Source organism: Mustelus asterias, chromosome 15, assembly GCF_964213995.1.
Source record: "Mustelus asterias chromosome 15, sMusAst1.hap1.1, whole genome shotgun sequence".
NCBI classification, from domain to species: Eukaryota; Metazoa; Chordata; class Chondrichthyes; order Carcharhiniformes; family Triakidae; genus Mustelus; species Mustelus asterias.
The window spans coordinates 8,124,323-8,138,209 of NC_135815.1; the positions used below are offsets into that span (position 1 = coordinate 8,124,323).

The 13,887-nt window shown below is 47.1% G+C and overlaps 1 protein-coding gene across 1 annotated transcript in view; it reads left to right on the plus strand.

The window, feature by feature from the left end:
* Window positions 1-128: 128 nt before the first annotated feature.
* LOC144504890 (NHS-like protein 1) overlaps window positions 129-13,887 on the plus strand; it is a 259,032-nt gene continuing 245,273 nt past the window's right edge. Inside the window, exon 1 of the mRNA XM_078230638.1 lies at window positions 129-549. Coding sequence (XP_078086764.1) covers window positions 129-549 — 421 coding nt within the window. The remainder of the gene's footprint in view (window positions 550-13,887) is intronic.

Below are 13,887 nucleotides of genomic sequence, written 5' to 3' on the forward strand. Positions count from 1 at the left end.
CTATGGCTGTGGAGGGAGTCCTATTGGAAAGTTGGAGTTGCCCAATTAATCTTTAAAAATACATCCCTTTAAAAAAAAGCAAGGCAAAAGCTGCAGCAAAGGAGAGGGGAAGGAAAGTTTTGAGGAGGATGCCCTTCTATAAGAGGATAGTGGAGCCCCGGCTGGTGTCCAGGTTAAGAAGCGAAGACTTTGGGAGAGTTTGGGAAGATGGTGAGGATGAGGAGGGGGTGCTGGAGGCGGATGGACACGGGCTGCAGAGGAGGAAGAGGATGAGGAGGAGGAGAGGGAGGAGGAGGAGGCTGGAGCTGGAGTCCCCGCCGCCGCTGCTGCCAAGCGCCTTCCTCTTCGAGAGCCTGCAGGACGTGTCCGGCCACACTCTGGTGTCTCTGCTCCGGCAGCTGGCCGAGCTGAGCCGCCTGGCCAGCGGCATCTTCCAGGAGCTGGAGGTGGAGGCGAGCTCGCTGTGTGTCCGCTGCAGCCACCTCCACAGCCGGCTGCACAGCCTGCAACACCGCACCCTCCGCTTGGACGCCAAGAAAGTCTCAGTCCGTAAGTGTACAAAACCAGGCTACTAAACATTGCAACATCTCTTTCTCTTGACTTATATGTGTGTGTATGTTTTAAAAAGTTTCGAAATAACTTTCTACATTCTTGGCCATTCCCCCTTTTTATCAAAGTTTAGAATCTGGATTATTACTCTGTTATTTAACTGCAAACGCGTTTAATTGTGAACACATTTTGACTGTAAATGTACAAAGGTACTAAATTCTGAGCTTCAATAGGAGGTTGTTCAGGGATGGTTAAAATTCCCCTATTTAATTCATTTGGGTTCATTCTCTTTGGACGGAGGGGGGTGGGGATGTGAGGATTGGGGGTTTGCTAGTGTTTTCGTTTTAAAATAAACCTGTTTGAGAAACTAGCACTATCCAGGGTGCCATCCAGCACTCTTTTTGTGCACTGGGAGTTTAAAGGAGATACATTTAGCATTTTTAACGTGACTGGGTTATTGGAGATGGATTGGGTGCAGCCTCTATCCATAGCAGACTCGACTAGTGATAAACATCACTTATTTTGAACTTCATGTAGGCTCTCGTGTTTTTAAATGATTTGTTATTGAGCAAGAAAGTTGTAATTTTGTGCTGTGGCCTTTGGATTCGCTGCTTGAAGGCTATGTTTAGTGTACTAAATAACATACAATTTTAGACTTATTGTTATTTTTCCACCCGTATCTTTGGAGTCAAGAATGATCTGTGTTTATTTTTCTTTAAGCATTGTTTCTCTTGTAACTTTTTGGTTACTTTGTCTCTCTCAAGTAATACAGTGAAAATGTTCTTGGATGGTTGCTAGCAGAATGCAACATATAATTTTATGTTAGAACTTTGAAATTAAATATCTCGTGTTGACAGAGTGTTAGTGTGCCTCAGGCAACCAGATTAAAGTGATCCCATGGTCAATCCATATTGTTGCCACCTTTGACCTCCAGTGCACTATAAGGGCAGCACGATGGCACAGTGGTTAGCACTGCTGCCTCACGGTGCCAGGGACCTGGGTTCGATTCTGGCCTCAGGTCACTGTCCGTGTGGAGTTTGCATGTTCTCCGTTGTCTGCGTGGGTTTCCTCCCACAGTCCAAAGATGTGCAGGTTAGATGCATTGGCCACGCTAAATTCTCCCTCAGTGTACCCGAACAGGCGCCAAAGTGTGGCGACTAGGGGATTTTCACAGCAACTTCATTGCAGTGCGAATGTAAGCCTACTTGTGACACTAATAAATAAACTTTAAGTCATGTGAACATTACAGCACAGCAGGGAGCTATTCGGCCCGTCAAGTGCATGCCGGCTACCAGTACAGCAATCCCATCAGTCCCATTCCCTCTGTCGCACATTTGCCTCAAATGTTCATCCAATTTCTTTTTGAAATCATTGGTCGGCTTTACTTCCACCAGCCTCGCAGGCAGCGAGTTCCAGGAGCCGTGGAGGAGCGAATTATCCAGGAGTCCCAGATATGATTGTCACGCGCTAGCTTCTGCATGTACGCGAGTGCGAGGCATCAGCCTTGGGGCTGTGAAGCCTCACCTTGACAAACAACCTGCCAATGTCCATTGAAAAGGCTGCACTTGGGATGTGCGACCCAAGGGTGACGGGGAGCTGGAGGGCCTTGCAGGATACAAAGGCTCCGGGACGGAAGGGGAAACGGGGGAAGGGAGCACAGAAGTAATTTTCCTCGTATTGTTCCTGCTTATTTTGAAGTCATTTAGTTTCTGGATAATTTGATATTTTTTACTCCTGTAAAATGTCAACTAATGGAACAGTGACAGTGTTTGAGAGCAGTTCAATGCTGGCACTAGGATTGCACATTTTGACTCTGTCCACTTACACTGTATGTACAACTGTACAATTATGGATTTTGCTGTTCCAAACGGGAGAGAGTATTTTGAGTGATTTAAGGCGGAAGTCCTGGTGGTTGCAGTTGTGTCAGGGACATGGAAGGGGGTGTTTGGTGATATCAGGTGGTTGGGGCGGGGGGGGGGGGGGGGTTGGTGATTTGATTTATTATTGTCACATGTATTAGTAAACAGTGAAAAGTATTGTTTCTTGCGCGCTTTACAGACAAAAATACCGTTCATAGAGAAGGAAAGGATGTTGGGTGGAGGAAGTTGTTGTTGGAGAGACAAAGAGCTGGAATGTTTTGACCCGTGTGTTTACAGGGGAGAGAGCTGAGAGCACCTGAGCACCTGCCACTCATCAGCTCCCTCCCGGGAATGTGTGTTTGTGAAATGCAAAGAAGGTTTGAGATGCAGGAGGATTTTGATAGATCTGGAGATTGAAGCATTCGAGCTCTCATTCAATTCTCTTATTTCAGTATTGATGTGCAGAAATTATATATCCTGGTTTTAATTTTAACCTATATTTCTCTTCATTGGATGGCTTATTCATTAGAAATTCCTTGGCTTAATGACTCTTGTATCTGTGTGGCAGTCAGAAAATACTCTTTGTTAGATCTACACTTGCCTGCTTGATTGGCACCCCATCCACCGCCTTAAACATTCATCCCGTACCCCCCCTCTCCACACACACCCGACACACACCCCACACACACCCGGCACACACCCGGCACACACCCGGCACACACCCGGCACACACCCGGCACACACCCGGCACACACCCGGCACACACCCGGCACACACCCGGCACACACCCGGCACACACCCGGCACACACCCGGCACACACCCGGCACACACCCGACACACACCCGACACGATGCAGGGCAGCAACTCAGCAACATTCCTTTGATAGCATCATGCAAACCCACAAGCTATACCACCTAGAAGGGCAATGGGAACACCACCACCTGCAAGTTCCCCCCCCCCCCAAAAAAAAACCTCCCACCATCCTGACTTGGAAATATATCGCCGTTCCTTTGCAGTCGTTGGATCAAAATCCTGGACCTCCCTCCCTAACAGCACTGTGGGTGTATGTACACCACGTGGACTGCAGCGGTTCAAGAAGGTGGCTCACCACCATCTTCTCAAAGGCAATCAGGGATGGGCAATGAACTCTGGCCTAGCCAACGGCGACCACATCCTTTGGAAGAAGGAATAAAGAAAATCCTTTTTGATGCATGGCACGTCTGGTTTGCGAATATTTGGGACAGGAGACTTCAGTTATGTGGAGAGACTAGAAAATCATGGACAGTTCTCCTCGGAATAGGGAAGGTGACGGGGAGATTTAATAGATGTATTCAAAGCTCAGTGGTTTTATACGCTAAATGAGAAAATGTTTCCACTGCATTTACATCCTTCCTTAGATGAGACGACCGAATTGCGCGCACACTATTCAAGATGTGATCTCACAAATGACTTGTACAACTGAAGCATAACAGTCTTATTTTTATATTCGACTCCTTCTAATAAAGAACAGCATTCCATTAGCCTTAATTACTTGTTGTACCTGCATACTAACATCTTGCCATGTAAATGCAAGACTTTTCTTGTTTTTCTTTCAAACTGGTCGCCAAGATTCCTACAACACTGACTGTACTCCAGAAATTACTGCATTGGTTATAAAGTGTTTTGAGTATCCTGAGGTTGTGGAAAACAATACATAAATGCATGTCTGTCTCTCTCTTTCAATGGAATACGTTTGAAGCGTAGTCTCTGTTGTGGAGAAAATTATGGGGTAAGTCTCGCCAAGTGTAGGCTGCGGGTTAGTTCCCTGCCCGTGCTACCTGTGAATCTGTGGCTGCTTAACCATGTGACTTTGCACAGGATGTAGATTTTCTCTGCAGTTAACTATATGCTATTTCTTGGCTTTATTTAAAGGTGACACTAATTGCTCGGATAAATGATTTTTTTGTTCAGATCTGTGCAGAAATGGATATTTTCAATAGTTCCATGATTCCCTATACATAATTGTGGTACTTAACCAGCAAATTAAACTTCCTGAGGGTTCCGTACTCGACATAATTCAAGGGTTTTGGAAAAGGTAGATAAGGCCAGATTGTTTCCACTGGCAGCAGGGTCAGCTGCGGTAGGGTGGCACAGTGGTGAGCACTGCTGCCCCACAGTGCCAGGGACCCGGGTTCAATTCCGATCTTGGGTCAGTGTCTGTGCAGAGTCTGCACTTTCTCCCCGTGTCTGCGTGGGTTTCCTCCGGGTGCTCCGGTTTCCTCCCACAGTCCAAAGATGTGCTGGTTAGGTGTATTGGCCATGCTAAATTGTCCCTTAGTGTCTGAAGTTGTATAGGTTAGGTGGATTAGCTGGGGGAGTACACGGGGATACAGGGATTTTGGGGGAGGCTGAGTAAGATGCTCTTTCGATGAGAGTTGGTGCAGACTCGATGGGCCGACTGGCTGCCTCCTGCAATGTGGATTCTCTGATACCGGAGGACACAGATTTAAGATCATTCGCAAAATAAATCTCTCAGTAGGGTGGGTGGAAGATATGCCTTTTGTTTCACCAAGTGAGTTCTGATCTGGAATGCGCTGCCTGGAAGAGTATTGGAAGCCAATTCAATAGTAACTTTCAAAAAGGAATGGGATAAATTTTGAAAATAGAAGAATTGCAGGGAAAGAACAGCCGAGTGGGATTATCTGGATAGCTTTCCAAGAGGCTGCACACACATGATGGGCCAAATGGCCTCCTTAGTCTTTCAGCCTGTCTGCTTTGAACAGCTGAGCTCTGCTCTGCTGCAAGAGTCTTCAAGCATAACATTCAACCCGAGAAAAAAACAAAGCAACAGGAGTGGAGACTTCACTCACTTGTCACCTTGAGACAAGACGAGGCAGAAATCAATGTTTTTTGGATGTGGGGAACAATGTCCCAGTGTGATCAGCTGGATAGTTCACAGATCTCATTAATTAATAATCAGTGACCAGTGTTAAGAGTGGGTCATTGATCAATTTTTAGTTAAGATTTGTCTCCTGGGTCTACAAACAGCAACGACCTTTGACACCACTAATTATTTTCCTCAGCATCTCTTTTTCGGATTTGTTTGTGTGTACTGTGGTGTTTTGTGATGCTGGTTTGTTAGTTTGTCTAGTTGTTAACTAATAGCAGTTCATCTACTCTGATGGTTCACTTTACTATTCGATGTGCTCGATATATATGGGCGTGGAAAAGGTGACCCACTGCTAATGTTGTTCATGGAATTTAAGGAAAAAAGCAAAATTGATGCAGGGCGGCACGGTAACACAGTGGTTACCACTGCTGCTTCACAGCTCCAGGGACCTGGGGTCGATTCCCGGCTTGGGTCACTGTCTGTGTGGAGTTTGCACATTCTCCTCGTGTCTGCGTGGGTTTCCTCCGGGTGCTCCGGTTTCCTCCCACAGTCCAAAGATGTGCGGGTTAGGTTGATTGGCCATGCTAAAATTGCCCCTTAGTGTCCTGGGGTGCGTAGATTAGAGGGATTAGCGGGTAAAATATGTAGGGATATGGGGGTAGGGCCTGGGTGGGATTGTGGTCGATGCAGACTCGATGGGCCGAATGGCCTCTTTCTGTACTGTAGGGTTTCTATGATTTCTATGATCTGGTTTTCAAACGACTATGGCTCTACACCTCTCTCCGCTCCTTAAAATCCTCCTCTGTGAACAAGGATCTGCCCTAATACTTCCTCGTTCGGTTCTACGACAGTTTTTGTCTGATAACACTCTAATTAAGTGCCTTGGGGCAGTTTTCAAGGTACTATGGAAATGCAAGTTGTTGTTGTGTTGTAAATGTGTTGTATTGTGAGAGGGGAGAGATACAAAAGGGTCCAGAGGGGCAATTTTTTTCTCTCACAGGGTGGTGAGTGTCTGCCAGAGGCAATAGTAGAGGCGGGTACAAATTTGTCTTTTAAAAAGCATTTAAAAAGCACTACTGCCTCTCAGCACCAGGACCCAGGTTCAATTCCCGGCTTGGGTCACTGTCTGTGTGGAGTTTGCACATTCTCCCCGTGTCTGCGTGGGTTTCCTCCGGGTGCTCCGGTTTCCTCCCACAGTCCAAAGATGTGCGGGCTAGGTGGATTGGCCATGCTAAATTGCCACTGAGTGTCAGGGGGACTAGTTAGGGTAAATGCATGGGATTATGGAGATAGGGTCTGGGTGGGATTGTGGTCGGCGCAGACTCGATGGGCCGAATGGCCTCCTTCTGCACTGTCTACAAACAACAATGACCTTTGACACCACTAATTATTTATCTCAGCACCACTTCCAGATTTGTTTGTGTGTATTGTGGTGTTTTGTGATGCTGGTTTGTTAGTTTGTCTAGTTGTTAACTAATAGCAGTTCATCTACTCTAATGATTCACTTTACTATTCGATGTTTTTGATATATATGGGTGTGGAAAAGGTGGCCCACTGCTAATGTTGTTCTTGGAATTTAAGGTGAGGGCTTGCCATGGTAGAGGGAGTAACACACTCTTCCTTGTGTTTAAACTTTTGAAACAAGCTACTGTGTGGCAACTGTGATGTTGAATTATTCTTGCTCGTTGATCCTAACCTCTGGAATTCTCTCCCCAAATACCTCTGGCTCTACCTCTCTCCGCTCCTTAAAATCCTCCTCTGTGAACAAGGATCTGCCCTAATACTTCCTCGTTCGGTTCTACGACAGTTTTTGTCTGATAACACTCTAATTAAGTGCCTTGGGGCAGTTTTCAAGGTACTATGGAAATGCAAGTTGTTGTTGTGTTGTAAATGTGTTGTATTGTGAGAGGGGAGAGATACAAAAGGGTCCAGAGGGGCAATTTTTTTCTCTCACAGGGTGGTGAGTGTCTGCCAGAGGCAATAGTAGAGGCGGGTACAAATTTGTCTTTTAAAAAGCATTTAGACAGTTACATGGGTAAGATGGGTACGGAAGGATATGGGCCGAACATGGGCAATTGGGGCTAGCTTAGGGGTTTAAAAACAAAAGGGCGGCATGGACAAGTTGGGCCCAAGGGCCTGTTTCCATGCTGTAAACCTCTGACTCTAAATAATTTGATTGTGAGCTTGGCTGGTTGTGAGATGAATATGGTCGTGTTTGCCTCACCAGCACTCCTGCTTTTCAGTTTGAACCGTGCCGAGATTACAAATGAGTTCTGTCATTGGAGGGAGGAGGAGTTGGAATATTGGAGGACAGCATCTATTTGGCCCAGACCTCTTGTGGGGGAGGAGGGAAGGGGGCCTCAGTGGGTAAAAGAGCTTTGGGGATTGAGGCGGGTGGTGGGGGGCGGGGGGGGGGGATGTGAAGGAAAAATACACTTACTAAGCGTGGTTTCAAAACTTCCTCGAGATCTATTTGAAACCGTCTTTAATCTGGGGAAAGAGAACAGAATATTGTTTCCACACAGACTTCTTTAAGTTAAAGTCTAAATCGGACTTTAATCCTCTGTTTTTAACTGTGGGAGGGAAGGCTTTGTTAGAATCGTCGTCCAATGGCGAAAGAGTTCTCCTTCCAGCCTGCCTATTCTGCCTGTGAAGTGATGCTCATGTTAATACCGATGCTACCAAACAGATGGGGCTCCCTGTTTAGGTTAAACCCAGCAGGGACCAGCCACCCTTGTATTTTGTGCCTCTGAGCGGTGCGTTATGCCTCGTGTCCCCACAGGGAGGGAAGCACAAAAGGCTTTAACAAGACTTAGTCTGATTGTGACTTCAGATGTGTAATTTTTTTGAATAAAAACCAGAAGGAGAACAGACTCGCAGATGCTTTTTGAGATGAGAGAATGATAATTGCAAGTTGAATAAAAATAGGCGGCATGGAGTTTATTTTTAAATACAAGCTTTCAAAGAACACACTGGGACATGACTGTGCAAGCAGTCCATCGGGGGTAGCTGAAGATCTACCCAAGGAGGCATTTTCACTCAGCCACTGGTCCTTATTGCCAGTCCCCGAGGTTTTATCATTTCAGCTTGTGTTCTGTGCCCAATGTTGGTGGAAAATTTGTTTTCTTTAGGGGAACCCTGGAGCTTTTCTCCTAATCTCCCAAAACCTACAACCCTCACAGATTTCTCACCATTCGCAGGCATGCCCTCAGCTGCTTGGGCGGCACAGTGGTTAGCACTGCTGCCTCACAGTGCCAGGGACCCAGGTTCGACTCCCAGCTTGGGTCACTGTGTGAAGTTTGCACGTTCTCCCCGTGTCTGTGTGGGTTTCCTCCCGGGTGCTCCAGTTTCCTCCCACAGTCCAAAGATATGCGGGTTAGGTTAATTGGCCGTGCTAATTTACCCCTTAGTGTCAGGAGGAATAGCAGGGTAAATATGTGGGGTTACGGGAACAGGTTTCTTGGGTGAGATTGTGGTCGGTGCAGACTCGATGGGCCGAATGGCCCCCTTCTGCACTGTAGGGAGTTCTAGAATTCCTTCCTTCAATCTCCCCCTCCTTTTTTAGATGCTCCGTAAAACCCACCTCTTTGATCATTCTTTTGGTTCACCCCTCCCATTATGTGTCTACATGATGTACCTTTGGGGCACCTTGTGCTGATTTTACTGTGTTATAAATTGCTAGGTGTATCTATTTTGAATTTCTGACTTAAAAACAAATCCTTGTCTGGAGATGATCTGACCAGGATGCCTTGGTTTTGGATTGTGAATTCTCAAATGATATGTTTCAGTCTGCAGGACTTCCTGCAATGGTTGGATGGTCCAGTCTCTGAGTAAAGGCCAGACACGACTCAAATAGGACTGCGTGTCATCCTGAGGTTTTGTGGTCTTTGGTCATTTTTGTTTTCTTCATTCCCTCATGGGATGTGGGCGTCGCTGGCGAGGAAAGCATTTGTTGCCCTTGAATTGAGTGGCTAGTGAGGCCACGTGAGGGATACTCATTGCTGTGGGCCCCCCAATCCTGAGGGGGGTCACATGCAGTCCGTGTGGTTTACTCACAGTGCTGTTCCAGGCTTTTGATCCAGCGACTGTGAAGGAACAATAATATAGTTCCAAGTCAGGATGGTGTATGACCTGGAGGGGAACCTGCTGGTGGTGGTGTTCCCATGCTCCTTCTGCCCTTGTCCTTCAAGGTGATTGAGGTCATGGGTTTGGAAGGTGTTTTGCAGGAGACATGGTGAGTTGTTGCTGTGCATCTTCAGACCTGCTGCTGTCAGTGTGCGCCAGTGGTGGAGAGAGTGGATGTTTAAGGTGGTGAATATGATGCCAGTCACGTGGGTTGCTTTTTCCTGGGTGGCGTTGAGCTTCTTGAGTGTTGTTGGAGCTGCACTCATTCAGGTAACGTATTCCACCGCACTCATGACTTGTGCCCTTTAGGTGGTGGACAGACTTTGGAAGCTAGAAGGTGAGAATTCCCAGTCTTGACCTGGTTTTGCCGCCACGATATTTCTGTGGCTGCTTGAGTTTAGTTTCTGGTCAATGGTAACTCCCAGGTTGCCAAGGCTGGGAAATTCGGCAATGGTGATGCCAGCCAACATTATAGAAAAATGGTTAGATTCTTTTTCTTTGGAGGTGGTCATTGCCTGGCGCTTGTGTGGCAGGAATGCTACTTGCATTGGGCGGCACGGTAGCACAGTGGTTAGCACTGCTGCTTCACAGCTCCAGGGACCTGGGTTCGATTCCCGGCTTGGGTCACTGTCTGTGTGGAGTTTGCACATTCTCCTCGTATCTGCGTGGGTTTCCTCCGGGTGCTCCGGTTTCCTCCCACAGTCCAAAGATGTGTGAGTTAGGTTGATTGGCCATGCTAAAAAATTGCCCCTTAGTGTCCTGGGATGTGTAGATTAGAGGGATTAGCGGGTAAAATATGTAGGGATATGGGGGTAGGGCCTGGGTGGGATTGTGGTCGGTGCAGACTCGATGGGCTGAATGGCCTCTTTCTGTACTGTAGGGTTTCTATGATTTCTATGAACAGCGCAATCTCGAACGTTGTCCAAGTCTTGCTGCATGTGGACGTGAACTGTTTCAGTATCTGAGGCGTCATTGAATGGTACCAAACATGGTGCAATTGTCAGTGAACCCCAGTCAACCTTGTGGGTTTGATTTGATTTATTATTGTCACATGTATACAGTGAAAAGTATTGTTTCTTACGCGCGATACAGACAAAACATACTGTACATAAAGGAAAGGAGAGAGTGCAGAATGTAGTTTTACAGTCATAGCTAGGGTGTAGAGAAAGATCAACTTAATGCGAGGTAGGTCCATTCAAAGGTCTGACAGCAGCAGGGAAGAAGCTGTTCTTGAGTCGGTTGGTACGTGACCTCAGACTTTTGTATCTTTTTCCTGGCGGAAGAAGGAAACTGTATACTAACTCTCATAGTTGCCCATTCTGCATCTTCCTTTATACCCTTTCCTAGCGAATAACTAGTGATCACTAATTTTAAATCATTACTTGAACTGCATCTAATGCTTTCTGTGGGAGAGAGTTCCACACTTATCACCCTGTGTCTGAAGAATTGCTTCCTAACTTATCCGTGACCTGGTTCTGATTTTACAGTTACGCGCGCTTGTCCTCGATCCCGCCAAAAGAGGAAGAAGTTTCTTTCCGCAAACTATCCATTCATTTCAAAATCCTAAAAATTACCCTGGTAAAGTTTGCTTCCGGTGCCATGGTTGGATTAACCACATTGCACCAAACCAATGGGAGAGTAGGCAGCTGGACAATACAGACAGATCGCTCTGCCGAAAGGGATGTGATCAGCATTAGTACTTCTGTGAATTGGCAGGCTGCTGGTCTCAATCCGATCAGAGAGTGCAGATCACTGCACCGTGTCTGGGCGAGCGCAGTTCTCTGAGCCCTGTGCAGGCGCATTGTTGGTTGACCATATAACAATTGGAGGAGAGAGGGGTTGTTTAAAGCAGTGCCCAGTACATAGTTGCGATTCACACAGAGGAGTTGAGTGCTGAATCAGTAGTTTTCTCTCTATTCTTGTTCTCATTTCCTCTGACTCTCTTTACCCTCGAAGGACCCCCCACTCTAAAATCAGCGCTTGGACTTGAAGCCTAAACCACAAGCAAATCCAAGTGGATATGTACCTGATGGCCTGAAGCCTCGAGCCCGTATTGCTATGTGTACAACTGAGCCCTGTTAGACTGGCAAATATCTGGGACTGACACACACAAGACAGCTCAGCATCCTCCACATGTGCAGAGCTCCAGCGGTACGCGAGCGACTGTTTTTTCTGGGCAGTATTGTGTTTGGAACAAGGTTCTGCTGGAATCAGCTTTTCTGTGAGCTGCAGATTAAATAACAGCCAAACATGCACATTCTTTGTTTCACCCCAGCCTGTTGAATCATTCATTCAATCTAAACAAAGTCAAAGAATGCTGATTGTGGACCCGTTTTACACAGAGGAAAGCCCTTTTTCTAAACGGAGGCAAGTGTCGCCACTTCCCTTCACCCTTTTGCCAGTGCCATCCTGTTACTGAAGGTCTTGGTACTTGTCAGGTGTAGAATTCCACAAGCTCCAGCTGTTTTCGGGTACCTCATTCCGCTGACTATTAACTGTGCCAGCCGTGGATTAGTGTGTAACGCCAGCGTCTCTGACTTTGAAGGCCGTGGGTTCGAGACCCACTCTGGACACTGGAGCACAGGCTGATGCTCCAGTGTTGTGAGGAGTGAACCGCTCTATTGGAGGTGTTCTTTCAGATGGACCGTAACAGTCCCATGGCGCTATTTCACAGAAGACCCTAGGATTCTTCCCTGATGTCCTGGGCACTATTTATCCCTGAACCATTATCACGGATAGAACAAAGAAAATTACAGCTTAGGAACAGGCCCTTCGGCCCTCCAAACCTGCACCGACCATGCTGCCCAACTGAACTAAAACCCCCTACCCTTCCGGGGACCGTATCCCTCTATTCCCATCCTATTCATGTATTTGTCAAGACGCCCCTTAAAAGTCACTATCATATCTGCTTCCACTACCTCCCCCGGCAGCGAGTTCCAGGCACCCACCACCCTCTGCATAAAAAAAACTTGCCTCGTACATCTCCTTTAAACCTTGCCCCTCACACCTTAAACCTGTGCCCCCTAGTAATTGACTCATCCACCCTGGGAAAAAGCTTCTGACTATCCACTCTGTCCATGCCTCTCATAATCCTGTGGACTGCTATCAGGTCACCCCTCAACCTCCATCGTTCCAGTGAGAACAAACCAGTGAGAACGCAGGTGAACAAAGAACAAAGAACAGTACAGCACAGGAAACAGGCCCTTCGGCCCTCCAAGCCTGTGCCGCTCCTTGGTCCAACTAGACCAATCGTTTGTATCCCTCCATTCCCAGGCTGCTCATGTGACTATCCAGGTAAGTCTTAAACGATGTCAGCGTGCCTGCCTCCACCACCCTACTTGGCAGCGCATTCCAGGCCCCCACCACCCTCTGTGTAAAAAACGTCCCTCTGATGTCTGAGTTATACCTCGCCCCTCTCAGCTTGAGCCCGTGACCCCTCGTGATCGTCACCTCCGACCTGGGAAAAAGCTTCCCACTGTTCACCCTATCTATACCCTTCATAATCTTGTATACCTCTATTAGATCTCCCCTCATTCTCCGTCTTTCCAAGGAGAACAACCCCAGTCTACCCAATCTCTCCTCATAGCTAAGACCCTCCATACCAGGCAACATCCTGGTAAACCTTCTCTGCACTCTCTCCAATGCCTCCACGTCCTTCTGGTAGTGCGGCGACCAGAACTGGACGCAGTACTCCAAATGTGGCCTAACCAGCGTTCTATACAGCTGCATCATCAGACTCCAGCTTTTATACTCTATACCCCGTCCTATAAAGGCAAGCATACCATATGCCTTCTTCACCACCTTCTCCACCTGTGTTGCCACCTTCAAGGATTTGTGGACTTGCACACCCAGGTCCCTCTGTGTTTCTATACTCCTGATGACTCTGCCATTTATTGTATAACTCCCTACATTATTTCTTCCAAAATGCATCACTTCGCATTTATCCGGATTAAACTCCATCTGCCACCTCTCCGCCCAATTTTCCGGCCTATCTATATCCTGCTGTATTGCCCGACAATGCTCTTCGCTATCCGCAATTCCAGCCATCTTCGTGTCATCCGCAAACTTGCTGATTACACCAGTTACACCTTCTTCCAAATCATTTATATATATCACAAATAGCAGAGGTCCCAGTACAGAGCCCTGTGGAACACCACTGGTCACAGACCTCCAGCTGGAAAAAGACCCTTCGACCACTACCCTCTGTCTCCTATGGCCAAGCCAGTTCTCCACCCATCTAGCCACTTCTCCTTGTATCCCATGAGCCTTAACCTTCTTAACCAACCTGCCATGTGGGACGTTGTCAAATGCCTTACTGAAATCCATATAGACGATATCCACGGCCCTTCCTTCATCAACCGTTTTTGTCACTTCCTCAAAAAACTCCACCAAATTTGTAAGGCACGACCTCCCTCTTACAAAACCATGTGAACTGGCCATTATTACATTGCTGTCTGTGGGATCTTGCTGACATTGCAAAAGTG